Source organism: Rhinopithecus roxellana, chromosome 5 (assembly GCF_007565055.1).
Source record: "Rhinopithecus roxellana isolate Shanxi Qingling chromosome 5, ASM756505v1, whole genome shotgun sequence".
NCBI classification, from domain to species: domain Eukaryota; kingdom Metazoa; phylum Chordata; class Mammalia; order Primates; family Cercopithecidae; genus Rhinopithecus; species Rhinopithecus roxellana.
In genome coordinates, this window is record NC_044553.1 from 18,170,691 (window position 1) to 18,188,335 (window position 17,645).

The 17,645-nt window shown below is 48.1% G+C and overlaps 1 protein-coding gene across 3 annotated transcripts in view; it reads right to left on the reverse strand.

Moving 5' to 3' along the window:
• The window catches only part of LRRK1 (leucine rich repeat kinase 1), a 147,895-nt gene that overhangs the window by 46,101 nt on the left and 84,149 nt on the right, over positions 1–17,645 (reverse strand). For all 3 annotated transcript variants that reach the window (XM_030930364.1, XM_030930365.1, XM_030930366.1), the window contains 6 exons: positions 9,787–10,013; positions 8,281–8,408; positions 8,022–8,185; positions 6,687–6,824; positions 4,393–4,505; positions 3,437–3,513 (listed from right to left, as the gene is read on the reverse strand). In XM_030930364.1, the coding sequence (XP_030786224.1) occupies positions 3,437–3,513; positions 4,393–4,505; positions 6,687–6,824; positions 8,022–8,185; positions 8,281–8,408; positions 9,787–10,013 (847 nt within the window). The remainder of the gene's footprint in view (positions 1–3,436; positions 3,514–4,392; positions 4,506–6,686; positions 6,825–8,021; positions 8,186–8,280; positions 8,409–9,786; positions 10,014–17,645) is intronic.

Consider the following 17,645-nt stretch of genomic DNA (forward strand, 5'->3'; position numbering starts at 1 on the left):
GAAAAGGAGCCTCCTTCTTTTCACTCAGGTGTGGGTCTCAACTTTCTAGATGAAGTTTAAAGAATCAAGAGGCTTTTGTCATCTGCCAAAGACAAGATTCACCTCTGCCAGAGAACCTCCCTCACATGGCTCCCCAGACATACTCCTGCGGGCCGCCAGCTGTCATTTTCTGGAACATTGGTACTGCGCATGCTCCTATGGTGCTTTTCCACGCTTGCCCGTGACTTTCCCCTCTGGCGTCTCATTGAGTGCTGAGCCCACTTCCTTGCACACTCCTCCGTGGTCCCAGGAAGGATTCGGCATTTCTAAGTTGGAGACACGTTTCTAATCCACACAGCAAGTGGATTGCGTGAACGAGGTCTACACTAGCTCCTGTTCTCATACCCATCATCCCGTCTGGCATGAAGGAGAAGATGGTGTTTGTTTCCCCTTCCTTCCAAGTGAAATCCCTATGTCTGGACTCAATTTCTAAAGTCCTAAGGCCCTTCATTTATAAAAGGATCAGTTATGAAATTCATAATTGCATTTCCCTATTCATGTGGTTAAGGACATTTTCATTTGTTTCCTGGCCCTCTGGACTTCCTTTTCTGCAAATTGTTTATATCCCTTGGCCATTTTTTGCCTATTGTGTTGTCTTTTTTTTTTTAAAATCAATTTGTAAGCATTCTTTGTATATTAAGGACTTAAGCCAATTCGTGTTGCAACAATTTGTGTTGCAAATATTTCTTCTTAGTCTGTTTGCATTATAACTTTGTTTATGATGCTTTCCACTGCACACAATTTTTGAATGTTTACGAAGCCAACGATTTTAGTCTTTTAAAAAAATTATTCATGGATTTTCCAACTAGATTTTAAAGATCTCCCTCATAGCCAAATTATACCTATATTCCTTAAATGTTATTGTTTTCTTTTTTTTATACTTAAACCTCCTACCACATAGACATTTTTGTAATCTAGTATCGTGTTTTGTCCCCCTTCCAGGTGGGAATACCAACACCATTTATTAAAGCAAGCAAGCATCCTTTTACACTAAGTTGAAATTCTGTCTTTGTCACGTATTATATAATAATAGTCCCCAACCTTTTTGGAATCAGGGACCGGTTTTGTGGAAGACAGATTTTCCATGGACTGCAGCACTGATGAAGGGGATGGTTTAGGGATGAAACTGTTCCACCTCAGATCATCAGGCGTTAGATTCTCATAAGGAGGGCACAACTTAGATCCCTCACATGCGCAGTTCACAATAGGGTTCACGCTCCTATGAGAATCTAATGCTGCCGCTGATCTGACAGGAAGTGGAGCTAATGCTGACTTGCCCACCGCTCACCTCCTGCTGTGTGGCCTGGTTCCTAACAGGCCACGGACCAATACGGGTTCGCTGCCTGGGGGGCGCTGGGGACTCCTGATATATTTCTATATTTACTTAGGTCTATTTTTGAACTCTCTTATCTGTTCCACTGATATTCGTTTTTCACTCAGATATAAACACACATGCTCTTATGGGACAGATCTCTATGTGTATCATACTCAACACAGAAGCACACCAGTTCATCCAAGAGCGTAGCAGTGGCAGACTCCCTAGTTCACCTCTTGCAAATGTGTCCTCGCCTCTGTGGCGTCGCTCATCCCTACCTCACACTATCCGTACTTGCCAACAACCATCTATCAAACTGAAGAAGAAAGCTGTATTATGTTTAAAACGACTTGGACGTGGGTTCTGGTTTTCTGGGCCAGCATCCTGAGGGATATTTCTGTGAGCGGAGCTGGCTTTGGAAGTCGTAGCTTTGAGGTTAAGAAGCAGACCTGGTTGTTTAAAGGAAGGGACAGCTCCATACCTTCCCCTGCGTCTCACAGAAGATAATGGAACAAAAAGAGCTTGTTTCCCTAGATGTACTCTGTGGTGAACTGGCCTTGTTGTGTGACCAGCACAAAAACTAGGAAAATTTCTGTCTCTGATGAGTTTTGGGGAAGACCACAAGCCCCTGTGCAACCTCGGCCTCACCTCAGCCTGTGAGGCCAAAGGTGGCCGTGATCCATGTGGGCTTTGCAAGATGCCATCATGTGTCAACAGAGACTTAGACAGCAATGAGCTGCTGGTCCAGAGCTGAAGTCCCATAGTCCTGGGATGAAACCTGACTTTGCTACTGAGAAGCAGCCACACGACCTGGGACAAATCAGTCAGTCCCTATGCCAAGGATTGAACTGTGTCCCCTGCCCCCCACCAAATCCAAATGTCAAAGCTCTAATACCCAATGTGACACTCTTTGGAGACGGTACATTTGTGCTGTAATTAGGTTTAGATGCAGTCATGAGGGTGGGGCCCATATGATAAGATTAACGTTCTTATAAGAAGAGGGGCCAGGAGCGGTGGCTCATGCCTGTAATCCCAGCACTTTGGGAGGCCAAGGCAGGCAGATCACTTGAGGTCAGGAGTTCAAGACCAGCCTGGCCAACATGGTGAAACCCTGGATATCTGAGAAGAGGGCGCCAGCACTGTCAGGGGCTAGCAAGGGCCTTCTTCCTGGCATCCTATATTGTATTAAAATACAAAATTACTATTTGGAGATGGGATATTTGAGCTGTAATTAGGTTTAGATGAGGTCGCGTGGGTGGGGCCCCTATGATGAGATTAACATTCTTATAAGAAGAGGGGCTGGGTGTGGTGACTCATCTCCAAAAATACAAAAATTAGCCAGGTGTGGTGGCACATGCCTGTAATCCCAGCTACTCAGGAGGCTGAAGCAGGAGAATAGCTTGAATCTGGGAGGTGGAGGTTGCAGGGAGCCGAGATTGTGTCACTGCACTCCAGTCTGGGTGACAGAGTGAGACTCAGTTTCAAAGAAAAAAAAAGAGGAAGAGAGACCAGAGTCCTCGCTCTCTCCACCATCTCAGGACACAGAGAGAAGGATGCCAGGAAGAAGGCCCTCACTAGCCCCTGACAGTGCTGGCACCCTCCTGTCAGATATCCAGCTTCCAGAACTTTGAGAAAATAAGTGTCTGCTGTTGAAGCACTCGGTCGATGGTATTTTAGTATGGCAGCCGAGCTAAGACACCTTGGGAACTTCAGTTTCCCCAGGTGCAAAATGGGGAACTGTGGTCCACACTTCACATTGTGAGGACGAGAGACTCTCACATACGTAACCTGTCTAGGGCACTGCTTGGTGTGTAGATCAGCTGCATACATTAGCTGCTGGCATCACCGGCCTCCACGCAGGAGAGCAGGGCTTGAGGATACTTGAGTGTCACACGTGGGACAGAAGGAATGGGCGTAGCTCATGTGCAGGGTTGTCATTTGAACATGGACATTTGTGTCATTGCAACAGGGCATTGAAGGGGAAGGCTCAAGATAAGGGCGATCCCCACTTCGGTGGAGCAGGAACCAGGCTACCGAGGCTATCTCATCTGGGAACACCAACATCTCCCAACCAACACACACCTGCTTCAGTCCCGGAGCGCTGGCGACCTCTGGTGGTGAAAAAGGCAATACGCTTTGTTTTCAGTCCATCTTCATTTCTGTGCGGAGGAAAAAGAGAAAATTTGAGGACAGCATGACAAAAACATTACTCTTTTGGTTGTGATGTTATAATGCCAAGCCACGGAGATAGGGGGAAATTCAGGTGCAACTCTTCAGGGCCTGGCAGGAGTGCACGTTGCAGTGGCGGCTGCCTTTTACACTGCCCCCCACAGAAGTCCTCTTTGGGGTGCAAGTTCCACCATGATACTGCAGAAGTGGCCTTCTGCAAATGAATGGGGGTGGCTGGTTTCCAGAGGCTGGCTGGGCTCATCCTGGCTTTCCACCTATTGGAAGGCTTTGGGGCTGGGTGCTTTTATTCAATTACGCATCCATTTTAGTTAGTGATCAGCAGAGACTTCTGAACAGAATTACAGTTCAGGCTGAAGTGAGAGACAAGATTCTCCAGGAGACTAAAAATTAGAAATGAAAGGACATCATTATGGGCTGTGTCCCCCCAAATTCCTTTGTCAAAGCTCTAACCTCCAATTCCTCAGAATGTGACTGTATTTGGAGACAGGGCTGTTAAAGAGGTAACTCAGTTAAAATGAGGTCATTAGGATGGACTCTAATCCAGTCCGACTGGTGTCCTTATAAGAAGAGGAGATTAGGACACAGACACAAACAGAGGCCCGACCGCGCCAGGACACAGGGAGAAGACGGCATCTGCAAGCTAAGGAGAGGGGCCTCAGGAGACACCAGCCAGGCCTGCCCACGCCGCCACCTCGGACTTCAGCCCCCAGGGCTGTGAGGCAGTGATTTCTGTTGTTAAGCCCCCAGCTGGTGGCTCAGCAGCCCTTGCAGACTCGCTTGCCACCATTCTGAGGACCTGCTCGACCACGGCCCCATACACGCTTTGGGGAGGAGAGGCCCCTGCTTACTTGCCAAGTTGGTTTCTGGAGAGATCCAGGGTTTTGAGCTGCCTGCAGGTCCACTTCTCTTGAGGTGGAAGTGCCACCAGCTGGTTCCCCTGTAACCTCAAGAATGTGAGGGCCTGAGAGAGAGAGGGAGGGAGAGAGAAGCTAAGATGGCATCAGATACAAGAAGGGAGGGGAGACTGAAGAGCCAGTCAGTTCCCGACCATGTGCAGTCAAACGATTCCAACCAATTTGCCTTCATGCAGATGCCAGTTGTGTAGGGCCCAGCAGTCTCTTCAAACTCATGAAACGATATCAAATAGAGCAACGGGGCCATCTATCTACAGGAGCTCTTTCCTCAAAGGCAGTGAGAGGCAATTATTCTAGAGTGAAAGGAGCCCAAGTAGCTGTCAGTGTTAAGGATTCTTAAGAGTGCTGATTATTGGTGGGTCTCTCTGGGGAAAGTGCCAGACTCTTATGGTTTGGAGGACACCGGGTCACGGCTGGTAGGGGTGGCATGGGGCATACAGCACAGTGCTGGTGTCTGTCGCCTCCCGGTGGGTGGCCTCCTGGGCCGGCCCAGGTCTGAGGACGGGGTGGCAGCACCACCAAGGGTAACTGCCCTAGCCTCATGCCCTCTGCTAGCCGAAACGGTCCCAAGCTGGGCCCCTCAGGATTATCAGCGTGTCTGGGGTGCCCCTTGTGGGTAGCGCTCCCTCAGCCCTGCTGCAAACAGACCCTACAGGGAACCCAGTCACCAAGGGAGATGAGGGGCTACCTTGTACCTCAACATGTTTTATTCTTTTTTTGTTATTATTTCTTTTTATTTATCTACTTTTTTAGAGATAGGGTCTCACTCTGCTGCTTACGCTGGAGTGCAGTGGTGTGATCATAGCTTGCTACAGCCTCAAACTCCTGGCCTCAAGCAATCCTCCCATTTTGGCCTCCCAAAGTGCTGGCAGTACAGGTCTGAGTCACGGTGCCCAGGTCTGAGCCATCATGCCTGGCCCATGTTTTACTTTACAGGAGTACCTTAGACATGTTATCTCCCTGCTTGAGGACATCACCACAGCCACCAGCTATCCCACCCACAACCAGGGTGACCTCCGGAGGGCCACAGGCTGTTTGCTGCCCCACATTAAATTCTCTCCTCCTGGTGCTTCTGTCTCCTTCCTTGTTGAAGGGGCTTACGCCACCATCAGAACCACTGCAACCAGCCCCCACCTGCTGAAGTTCTATGGAGACCCTGCCATGTGCCAGGCCTCAGGGCCCTCCAAGTCTCCCACATACCCATCCACCCCTTCCCAGTGTGGAGAAAAAGACCTCGAGCAGACACATTTCCACAGGCCCACGCTGAAGCGCTGGACGAGGCTCTGCCTCTCCTGATTTGCTGCTTCTGGGCTTTGGGGGAAGCCAAAAAACCAAGCCTGTTAGTTGTTGGTGTGAAATATGAGAAGACAGACTCAGAACAGGGGCCCAAGGGCTGTGAACAAGGACTGAAGGCCAGGAGTACCCTGAGAAGAGTAGGATGTGGGACCCCCCCCAAGGGCACCCCCGCATGACTCTTTTCTTCTGAGAAGCGAAAAGTCCCGTCCCCGGGTCCCTGACTTTGCCCTGTGCTTGTCAGGAGCCTAGGACATGACAGCCCCTCCTCTCCGAGGATACACATGCTGAAGGGGCCTTCGCTGCCTTGTGGGGGTCGCCGCACACAGGAGGCTGCCCCGGGCCTTGGAGGAGTGCCCGTGGGGGCCCTGGCAGTGGCCTGGCAGGACCGGAGGCTGAAGCCTGTGCAGGGTGGCCTGGGCACTCTGCCTGGGGGTCCACCACAGGGCCCTGGTGAGACTGTCCTGATGCCTTTAGCAGGCACTGATGGGGCCCCTTCTGGGGTTGGCCCTGAGCTTCAAGCGATGAAGTGTGATCCACGGCCTGTCTGCCTAAGGACCAGCCAACCACCTAAAACCACCTAAAGTGAGAAAGCACCCCTATTCTGGGTAGACACACAGGGTTCTGTGGAAAGGCCCTTCCTGGAGCTCTCAGTGTCCACTCAGCCTCATACATGGGCAGGCTATGCACTTAAGGAAAGTCCCGAGGGATACGAACCATAACCCCACCACCACTTAACATAGCTGCTTCTGCTGTCCATATTCTGCCCTCATCATTGTTCATGGCCATGCGTATTTTTGATAGCTGAACTTTTTCTTCACCTTTTCCCCTTACATTTGTCTCAGAAGCTCAGGGAAAACACATACATTTCACTGCAACATGGAGCAATTTTTTCTCAAAAGCTGAAAATGAGAAAAAAGGGCTATTAGGCTTACATCGAGTTGGAAGAGTCCCAGGGGAACTTCTTTGAGTGAGTTTTCTGAGAAATCCACATCCTTCAGGTGATTTTTCCAAAAGACAGCCATTTTGTCTGGCAGACATTCCAGGGCGTTTCTGGAAGCTTTACAACATTTCTAAGAGATTGACGAGAGAAAAAAAGAATGTATCTTAGTTAGCTCTTTAAATGCAGTGGTGCCTGTGAGACTGTTTCCAAATTTGATGTTAAAAATGGACCATTACAATAATATCCTGTAATGAAGATGATTGAGTGTTATCGGAAGGCTGCACACCCTCACTGTCCCTGTCCTCCCACCCCTGCTCCAAGGAAGGGACAGGAATGGTGTTTCCTGGGGGAGCTCATGGTCTTTTTCCCTCATCATCCCAGAACATCCGGCCCATTGTCCTTGGAAAAATGGAACAATTCAGGACCACACGGGAGTGAGAAGCTGGTTTCCCCTACACAAATGGCCAAACTAGGAATGTTAATGTCAGTGATGACATTTACTGTGGGTTTAAAACCAACAGCCATAACACATATACAAGGGTGCGCGTGCACACACACACACACACACACACACACACACACACACTGTCTTTATGCTGTTCCATCTGTTTTAACAAGCAAAATTCCCCAGAGGCAAAAATACCATTTAATCAGAGGTGCTGTGATTGATGATTTCTTACTCTGTCTTTTTTTTTTTTTTTTTTTTTCTTTTTGAGACGTAGTCTCGCTCTGTCGCCAGACTGGAGTGCAGTGGTTCAATCTTGGCTCACTGCAACCTCTGCCTCCCTGGTTCAAGCAGTTCCCCTCCCTCAGCCTCCTGAGTAGCTAGGACTACAGGTACGCACCACCACGCCCAGATAATTTTTTTTTTTTTTGTATTTTTGTAGAGATGGAGTTTCACTATGCTGGCCAGGATGGTCTTGATCTCCTGACCTCGTGATCCACCCGCCTCCCAAAGTGCTGGGATTACAGGCGTGAGTCATCGTGCCCAGTCTGATTTCTTACTCTCATGTGATAGTTGTCCCCAAAAAACTGAACCCTCCTTTTTCAGGCATGACTAGTCCAGTGCCAGGGTACAAGCTGTCCCTGGGTAAAGTTCTGTGGGTGTTGTTGGGTGGCTCTTGAACCCAGAGCCAGGCAGGCTGGCTTTCAGTGAGTCACTTGCCTAGGACACTATGTGTGACAGTGCTACAATGTGGGAACCAGGTGCTGCTACCTGGCTTCGCTGCGGAGCAGATGAACTGACGTAATGCACCTGAGGGCTCTCTGAGGCTAGCTGAGATGCAGAGTTGACTGTGGCTTTCATGACTTTTGGTGTGATACTCACCAAAGGGCAGGCCCAGGGATCTGGAAACACCTTCAGGTTGTTTCTGGAGACATTCAGAGAATTGAGGGACTTGAAAGAGTGAAGGAACAGGGCAGGGAGTTCTGTCAATTTATTGTCAGATATATCAAGTTCCTGTAGCTTTCGTAAACCGATCCAGTTAGTGGCTTAAAGAAAAAGATACAAAGTATGAATTAGTAAAAATATCCCTAACCAAGAAGAAAATGACTAATTCACTCAGGTCATTGATGAGAAAACATACCATTTTCTTCTTCAAACAATTTTTCTAAACAATTTTTTGAAGCTGTCAGTTTTTGAAGTTTTGAGAGGTGCAAGAATCCAGGAGGGAGGTGGGACAACTTGTTGCTGGAAATGTCAATTTCAAGTAGCCTGGGATGGAGAAGAAGGAAGGCAGGTATCAGAAGAAAGAGGGAAAACACCAAATTTACATATTTTTCTATAAACCAAGGGATGAATTTTTTTTTCTTTTTCTCCCTGTGCAAGGTTAAAAAGTGTGCATTGAAAATGTAGTGCATATGATTTTTAATTCATTTGAAGAAATCTTACTGTGTCCTGTGTAGGTAAAGACAAATCTTTCATTGGTGGGCCCTGGCCCCGCTGACCAACAGGGATTCTAATCCTTCGCATGCATGTGATAGCAAAATGAGTGGGTTCCCTGAAAGCTGCTGAGACCACAGAGCCGGGCTTTTAACCTTCTGGACCTGTCCATCTGGCCCAGGTGAAGGACCCCACTTGGACGGCACTTGCTCATTAAGTTCTGGTGTGCAGGCTTCCTTCCCGTTCTCACTTGGGAGTCCCATGGGTTACTTCCTACCCCAAGCTCTTTCCTACATTCTTGACTCTGACTTCACTTAGAGCCTTCGTTTTAAAAATCAATTCAACCCCTTTATGGAATGAGGACTTGCAGTTATGTGTCCTGAAGAAAGTAGGCTGCGTGCGGTGGCTCATGCCTGTAATCTCAGCACTTTGGGAGGCCGAGGCAGGCGGATCACGAGGTCAGGAGGTCGAGACCATCCTGGCCAACATGGTGAAACCCCGTCTCTACTACAAATACAAAAATTAGCTGGGTGTGGTGGCGCATGCCTGTAATCCCAGCTACTCGGGATGCTGAGACAGGAGAATCGCTTGAACCAGCGAGTTGGAGGTTGCAGTGAGCCAAGATCGCGCCACTGCACTCCAGCCGGGCAACAGAGTGAAACTCCATCTCAAAAAAATAAAAATAAATAAATAAATAAATAAATCAACTAAGGTCCTTCCTCTTTCAGTGCAAGCTCAGGGGTATGGCTCAGGTCTCCCCTCAAGGCCTCCAGAAGAAGCAAGCCTGGACTGCCCACACTGTCCACCTGCTGCCTGAGTCCTGCGGAGTTAACCTTTTCTCTGAGGCCCTTCCCACTTTCCCTGGAAGGTAGAGTAAAAGTTGGTGCCTCAGAGCCCCAGTGCATCCACCAGCACGGGAAGGTTTGGCTGCCCTCATCTGATTCCTGGGCGGGACCGAGACGAGCATCTCAGGGAAACATTTGCACGTCCGCAGGTGAGCTGTGTAAACCTGGGCCAGACAAATGATCTCTCTAAACCTCTGTTTTAACCTGAAAAGGAGGCTTGCCGAAGGGCAGGCAAAACTCCTTCTCCTATTTTAGCCAGAACATTCTTTCCCCCAAACCACAAAATACAACCCGGGAGCATGTGCAGGAGCACAACGGTGACAATGGGGTCACATACGGCTCCGTTCACACCCCAGGGGAGCCACCTGGAACAGATGATTTCATCCGATGACTGCACACCAGGCAGCTCCCCCAGGTGGTTGTCCGAGAGGTTCAGCTTCCGGAGGTTGATGAGGCCCCAGGGGATAACGGAGGGGAGGGTTGCCAGGCAGTTGGCAGAAAGGTCGAGCTCCGTGATCTGGCAGGAGATGTCTATGAGCCAGTCTAGGTCTACCCAGGGCAATCTGAGATGGGACCATTTCACACGGAGCGCCTGGTGGTGGAGAGAAGGGAAAAGAACATGTGGAGGGTGAGTTCAGGGCCCACATGGGCTTGGAATAAAGCAAGGGTTAATGCAAGTGCACGTCTGTGTACTTTCTCCAGCCAGTGTCCCAAGAGGCCTGCACATGTCCTTCTCGGCCCCCAGCACCTGCCATGGTGTTGGGCGCAGAAGAGCTACCTGTTCCCATCTGCACCTGCATCTTACAGGCAATCTATGCACAGCTCCTGCAAGTCACCCTCCAACCTCCAGAGGGAGCTGGTGGGCGTGGGCTCAGTGCCACCCCTTAAGAGGCGGCTCACGGGGAGGGTGGAAGCGCAGCAGAAATTGCTCACGTACAGAGGGGACCACTGAAGCTTACAGGTGCCTCCCCCAGACTGGAGAATAAGGCTGAACACCCAAACCCAAGTCTCTGACCTCCCTTCAAGGCTCCCTTTTCTGTGATTAGAGGAGCTGCCGCCTGCAGCTGCCTGCACCGTGCCAGGGTGCTTGGTGGACGGGCTGCTTCCAGAGTGAGCCTGATATACAAACAGACGATGGCCACACAATATATAAAAAATAGAACTCTGACCCACAACCTACAGTGATCTGCCTAGGAAACCAACCTCTTTATCGATAGTAAATAGCCCAGGAAGCCAGTCTCCTGTAAGACAGAGGTGCAAGAAGCCAGCAGCTGCTGCTGCTGCTTCCTTTTTTCTTTTTTTTTTTTTGAGATGGAGTCTTGTTCTGTTGCCCTGACTGGAGTGCAGTGGTGAGATCTCGGCTCACTGCAACCTCTGCTTCCCGGGTTCAAGCAATTCTCCTGTCTCAGCCTCCTCAGTAGCTGGGACTACAGGCGTGCACCACCACTCATGGCTAATTTTTGTATTTTTAGTAGAGACAGTGTTTCACCATGTTGGTCAGACTCAGGCTGGTCTCGAACTCCTTACCTCAGGCAATCCACCCACCTTGGCCTCCCAAAGTGCTGCAATTACAGGCATGAGCCACTTCTTATCTCTAGTAACAACTCAGGAAGCTAAACCATCATTTCCGTAAAAGTCAGTCTAAAATGGCCAGGACTTGGTTAATAACTGACAGATTCTCTAATTCTTGTCCTCACTTTCCGTTTAGGACCAACCCGAGAGAGCCAACTTTGCTCGCCTACCAATCCCATAGGATGCCCAGCCTGCAGCGAGCCCCCCAGCTTCCCCACACCAACAGCCTCCAGGCAGAACGCACCCGAGGCCTTCCCTTTGTCCCACTAGAAAGCTCCCACTCCTCTGCCAGCCTGTGGGTCTCTGCCACATGCAAGTGATGGTGGCTGACGCCCTTGCTGTTGAAGTCCTGCTAGATAAATTGCCTTTGCTCCTCTCATTGCTCATTGGTCTTCCTTTATTTGCACAAAAGGGAGTCAGAAGGGCCAGCGGTTTGCTGGCATGAGGTGGTCAAAGGGACCTGGTGAAATATATCGGAGCGGGACTTTTCTCTTTCTTCTTGATTGTCGAAGAATATTGGACTCAGGTTTCTGGGGAGAGGAAATCTGCTTTTGGGTCTGTTTCTTCGAAGCAACTGGAAATCCGTATTGGAAAATTAGAGGAGCAGAAATATAAACAAAAATTAGTGCTTCGCAAATAGGAAAATGTAATAAGCAGAGGCTGCGGGAAGGTCCCAACAACGTGGGATAAATTCCCCTCAAAAATTGGCGGCAGTTGACAGGCATCCTTATTTGGCCACTAGATGGCGATGAGCGCCTGTCTTTAGATCCCCCTTCCCCACCTCCAGGAGTTTGGAAAGACTGGGTTCTACACCCTCTCAAAGCTCCCGTCTTTGAACCAGGAGAATGAAGGTCTCTCTCTCTCTCTCTCCCTCTCTCTCTCTCTCTCTCTCCCTCTCTCTCTCTCTCCCTCTCTCTCTCCCTCCCTCCCTCCCTCTCTCTCTGTCTCTCTCTCTCTCTCTCTCTGTCGTGCGCGCTCTCTCTCTCTCTGTCGCGCTCTCTCTCTCTCTCTCTCTCTCTCTCTGTTCACATGGATGAAAACGGCAGCACTGGATCTAAGGTCAGGAGAGTAGATTCTGAGCTGATTTTTTAAGACTAGTCACTCAATTGCCCTGGGCCTGTTTCATTGTTACTGTTTTACTCCCTACATTTTTTTATTTTGAAAAATTTTTAAACTTCAGAAAAGTTGCACTAGGTCACATTGCACTCTCCACCTCCACTCACTGATTGTTAAAACACTGTCACATGGGCTTTTGCTTCTCTCTCTCCACATAAATACACACGCTTTTTATATTTTGATGAACCATTTGCCAGTAAATGATTATTGTGCTGCTTCACCTGTGAATACTTCAGCATGTATCCCTGAAGAATTATAATATTTTTATACATGACAGCCATATAATTATCATTTTCAATAAGTGTAATATCAATACAATATTAAGTTCACAGCCCATGTTCAAATAGTCTCAACTATCCCAGAAATGTGGTTTATAACTATTTTGTGTCCTGATCCGGGACCCCATCACAATTGCATGACATTGCAATCCCACACTGTGTTACATTGTCATGTTACTTTACTTTTCTTTTATCTAGAAGAGTCTCCACACCTTTTAATGTCTTTTTTTTTTTTTACATCGTCATTGCATTAAGTCCTGGAACTTTTAGCCTCTTCATCAGGGGGCAGATGCTGGTGTGTTTCACTTCCTGTCTTACAGAATATCCCATAATCTGAATTTACTCAAATTTTTCCCAAAGTTTAGATTAAAGTTAGCTATTTTGGGCAACAACCTTAGAGTCCAGTTGAGTGGTTCCCACCGAATCCCACCCGGAGCACCTGATGTCAGGTATTCCTGCTACAGGTGGTACTCTGTTTGGTCTCTTGGTTAAGGTGGTGTCTGTCAGTCCCTCCTTTGTAAAGGTTAACATTACACCCTTTATGATTAGTAAACAATCTGTGGTGTGATATTCTGAGATTATGTGACTATTCTGTGTTTCTACATCCTTTTGCCCAGTGGGTTTAGCATCCTTTGCTGATCCTGGCCTGAATCAATTAGTACAATGGTGGTTGCAAAGAGAAAGTTTTGCTAAAGCTACCTTTCTTTCTACATATATTACCTGGCATTCTTCCGTACAGAAAAGCATTGCCTCCTCACCTCTTTAAGTATCACTATGGACACATGGATTCTTTTTTTCCCAAGTATCATTATTTTTTGATGCCCAAGTCATCCCCAATTTGTCCAGGGGAGCTCCATTTTGGGTGAGAGTGTGCCCCCTGTGTTCCTGTGACATATAGTTATCAGTTTTGGGGTACCTCCTTGCTTCCTGGCAAAACAAGATCTTCCAGTCTCCTCTTGTACTTTCTAAGCCCAGACTTTGATTCCCTTTAGCAAAAATTGGTATTTAGAAACCAAGATCTGGGTGTGAGGTGTGTTCATCACTGCTGGACTGTCACTGCTTCTCAGCCCATTGATGGGACACAGCTCTGTATTTAACATGAGTGCATTCTGATGCCTCCAATTCAACACAGCAAAGTGGGTTTTTTTCCTAATCTTTCCATAATCCACAATTCACGATTGTATCACTCTTCTTTCCATTATCATTGGTTTTAATCTGTTAAATAAGTGGCTTGGATTAGATGATGCCTAGGTCAATTCTGATCCCAATATATTTTCTGGTGGTCATCTTGCAAAGTACAGTGGCCTTGCATGAGGAGTCTTTGGATAAGCATGACAGTCAACCCAGCAACAGGCTGACAGGAAGGTCACCATGTGGACTTTGCAATGCCAAGTCAAAAAAGGTTCCACAGGGCCTGTATGCCTCTCCTTCCTGGATTCACAGAGACACACCCAGGTCTCAGGGGCAAGGGCCAGACAGCTGAACATGCAATAAAGGTGTTAAGATTGCAATCCAACCCTCTCCACTCACTCTGCATGGCCGTTATGGTAATTCAATATTGAATGGTTTGTACCCAAAATGAAATGGGAGCCAAAGGCAAGATGCAGAGGAGGCTGGTTATGGTTTTGGTTTTGACAACACATCTTAAGTGTCTATTGAAAATCTTTAAATAAAACTCTGAGGACCGTCATAGAATAAACAAAGCAACAGGAAATAATCAAAGTATTACTATAACATGCCCCAATTACGGTACAAATCCCCTGGGGAAGGGCTTAGGTGTGACTGTCCTTACAATGGCAGCCTCCCTCTCAACACCTCTTCCACATCCCCTGAGCTGGGGCTGGAGCCCTGAACTGCAGAAGGAGCAGGGGCTCAGCCTCAGGCTGCTTAACCAACTCCACGTGAACTCTGAGCAAGTCACAGTGGAGGTGAGCACTTCCTTGGGCTCTGTCCAGCTTGAGATCCCATGTGTTAACCTCCCCACTGATCTGTGTGGCACTGACTCAGCCCACATTTCTTTTGCTGCGGCAGACAGCATGGCCAACCAGAACCCAGACTGTACACTCCACAGTACAGAGCCCTGCCTGGCTGCCTCTGCAGCTCAACCTCATACCCACTATGCAGCAGAAACTAAATTAGTGTTTGTGAGCTGAAGAGATTCAAGTCACCAAGACCTGCAAGCCATCCACTCTGTGCACTTCTTACCAGATCAATCATCCTGAAATATCAAAGTCTGCTCAAGACCTTTCAGCTTTCCCTAGCCCACTCAGCCTTTAGCAGAACATCCAAAGTCCTTCCTTTGCAGCCTCCCAGCCCCCTAGTTGGCTCCCACCCACTTTTTCAACTTTATGTCTTCCTGCCTTTCATAGCTTGTCCCTGCCCACCCAGAGCAGCCTCTGATTTATAGTGATGCCCTTTGCCTTCCTGCAGGCAATGATTTGTGGGGTTAATTTATTCTGGATAAAAGAAATTAGGGGAGGGGGCACACTCCCAGAGCAGGGGAATTCAAGGCCAAGGAAAAGCTACCAATCGAAGTGCAGAAACTGCATGTTCATAAATAAACTGCAGGGCTCACAAAGTAGGCCCAACATTGACATTTGTAGGAAGGTTTTGGGGGCTACAAGGGTGTAGCCTTGCTGTTGGTAACTGACTGGCCCATGTGCTCAAGGGGCTGCCGGGGTGCTCTGGGGCTGCAGACCTCCCCTGCCTCCCTATTGGAATGTGAGTTATCATGGTGACCAAAGGGGCCAAGATGGGAGGACAACGTGGGAAGTACAAGGCGGGCCGGGCCTGGAGCTGAGAGGGTGATATGGTTTGGCTGTGTCCCCACCCAAATCTCATCTTGAATGAGATAGAGAATTATGGGTAGCTCCCATAATTCCTATGTGTTGTGGGGGGCACCTGGTGGAAGATAATTAAATCATGGGGCAGTTTCCCCCATACTGTTCTCATGATAGTGAATAAGTCTCAGGAGATCTGATGGTTTTATAAGGGGAAGCTCCTTTCCCTTGGCTCTCATTCTGTCTCTTGCCTGCTGACATGTAAGACGTGCCTTTCACCTTCTGCCATGATTGTGAGGCCTCCCCAGCCATGTGGAACTGTGAGTTCATTACACCTCTTTTTCTTTATAAATTGCCCGGTCTCAAGTATGTCTTTATCAGCAGTGTAAAAACAGACTAACACAGAAGGTCTTTGCATACACCTCTTAGAGTGGACCTCCTTTCTCCTCTTGGAGAAAGCAGATGTTGCCTGTTCCCAGAGCTCTTTCTAGGCTTATGCCCACGCATTTCTGCAGGAATGATATCCAATAAACTCAAGCCAGGAAGGAAGTGGTAAAAAGCAGTGGTAGTAGTGTGAGGTCAGTAAAGCGGCCGAGATTCTGCAGATGAGGCTGGTCTCTGTTCACACTGTGTGCTGTAAGCATGATGAAGGAGAAACACAACCCTTTCCACCTCTGTGCCCTACTCCATTTACTCTCTCCTGGAATTCAAAGTCCCTTCCCTCTCATCCAAATCCCATTCCTGCTGCAAGCCCCAGGTCAGGGATCCCCATCCTCTCCTGAACAAGTGCACATGTTACTATGCTATAACGGGGATGCTGTCTTGAACTTGTGTCCGTACGTTCAGCAACACTTTCTTGAGTATTGCTGTGTGTAAACCATTCTGCCAGGCACTGGGGTGGATAAGAAGATGCAGAGGCTGCAGACAGAACTGATACTCAAGTAGTTTATGGTTCAGAGGGAAGAGGCGTGCCTACGTGTGTGTGGGGGGGGTGTGCATGTCTTTGTGCAGGGTGTGCATGGTTGTGCATATGTGCCCATCTGGCTGCCCTAACTCAAAGGTTTCCTGACCTTCATGGTCTCAAACAGCACGTGATGCTGACCACCCAGCCAAGAAAGAACACTTGTAGGGAAACCTCCTGTGCTTCCTCTGGGGGTATTGCTTTATCAGAAGAAAATCATCAATAAGAAATAAGTGGCTGTGTGTACCACTGATTCCCCTCAACATGAGAAAGAGGAGAAAGCAGATGTCGCCCGTTCCCAGAGCTCTTTCTAGGGATAGGCATATACCCACTGTGTTTCTGCAGGACCTCTGATAAACTCAAGCTGGGAGGGAAGTGGTAAAAAGCAGAAGTCTGCAAAAATATTGACACTTGGAAAATAGACATGTTGGAAATGGTTTCTGGGCTGGATGGACATTGAAAAACCTGTACAATTTCTACCTGGTCTGGGGCTAGTCTGAAAACTGATTTACAAAAGTTATTTTCTTTTTTAAGCACAGACATTACAGGGTGCCCAGGTGTCCACAAAGTGGCAGAGAGAAATGAGAAAAAAAGCACAGTTAGAAAAGATGTCTAGGGCTGGACGCGGTGGCTCATGCCTGTAATCCTAGCACTTTGGGAGGCCGAGGCAGGCAGATCTCTTGAGATCAGGAGTTCAAGACCAGTCTGGATAATGTGGTGAAGCCCTGTCTCTACTAAAAATATGAAAAATTAACTGGGTGTGGTGGTGCACACCTGTAGTCCCAGCTGCTTGGGTGGCTGAGGCAGAAGAATCACTTGAACCTGGGAAGTGGAAGTTGTAGTGAGCTGAGATTGCACCACTGCACTCCAACCTGGGTGACAGAGCCAGATTCCATCTCAAAATAAAAAAATAAAAAAATAAAAAGATGTTCATACACTTGACATTAAAACCTAGCTCTTCCAGCCCTGGAGCCCTCATTAGTCCTCATTATTTATTTGTGTTTAGTCCGGGCAGAATCACAACAAACAAGATTCCGAGAGAGCAAAGCCAGCAATTATATAATCCTATCCATGAAGGCTAAACTACAAAATCAATGACAGCTGGTTAAGGAGAAGCCAACAATTCAACACAGCAGTGGTTAAGCTCCACCCACTCTATCACAGACAGAGGGAGGATGTGTTCATGTTGGTTTTTCAAGCATGAGCCCTTTAAATCTCAGTCCAAGTGAAAGGAAGTACCACTTTCTCCAGAAGGCACAGTCCTATGATTTCAGAAACTTGTTCTTCATGGCAGTAGTAGTGACTTGGGTGGCTTTCAAGAGGGATTAGGTGTATTTAAGGGCAACTGGTTGATTCTAGACTGATGTGTAAGAAGGGCCTCCTCATCCGGTGATGGAAGCTGCCATTCAGGAGGGTACTAGACACCTTTACATGATGCTTCCTGGAGATGTTAGCCATAAAATTGCCACAGTGAATGAAGCACTGCCCCACAATGACATCTCTTATGTTTTTATATC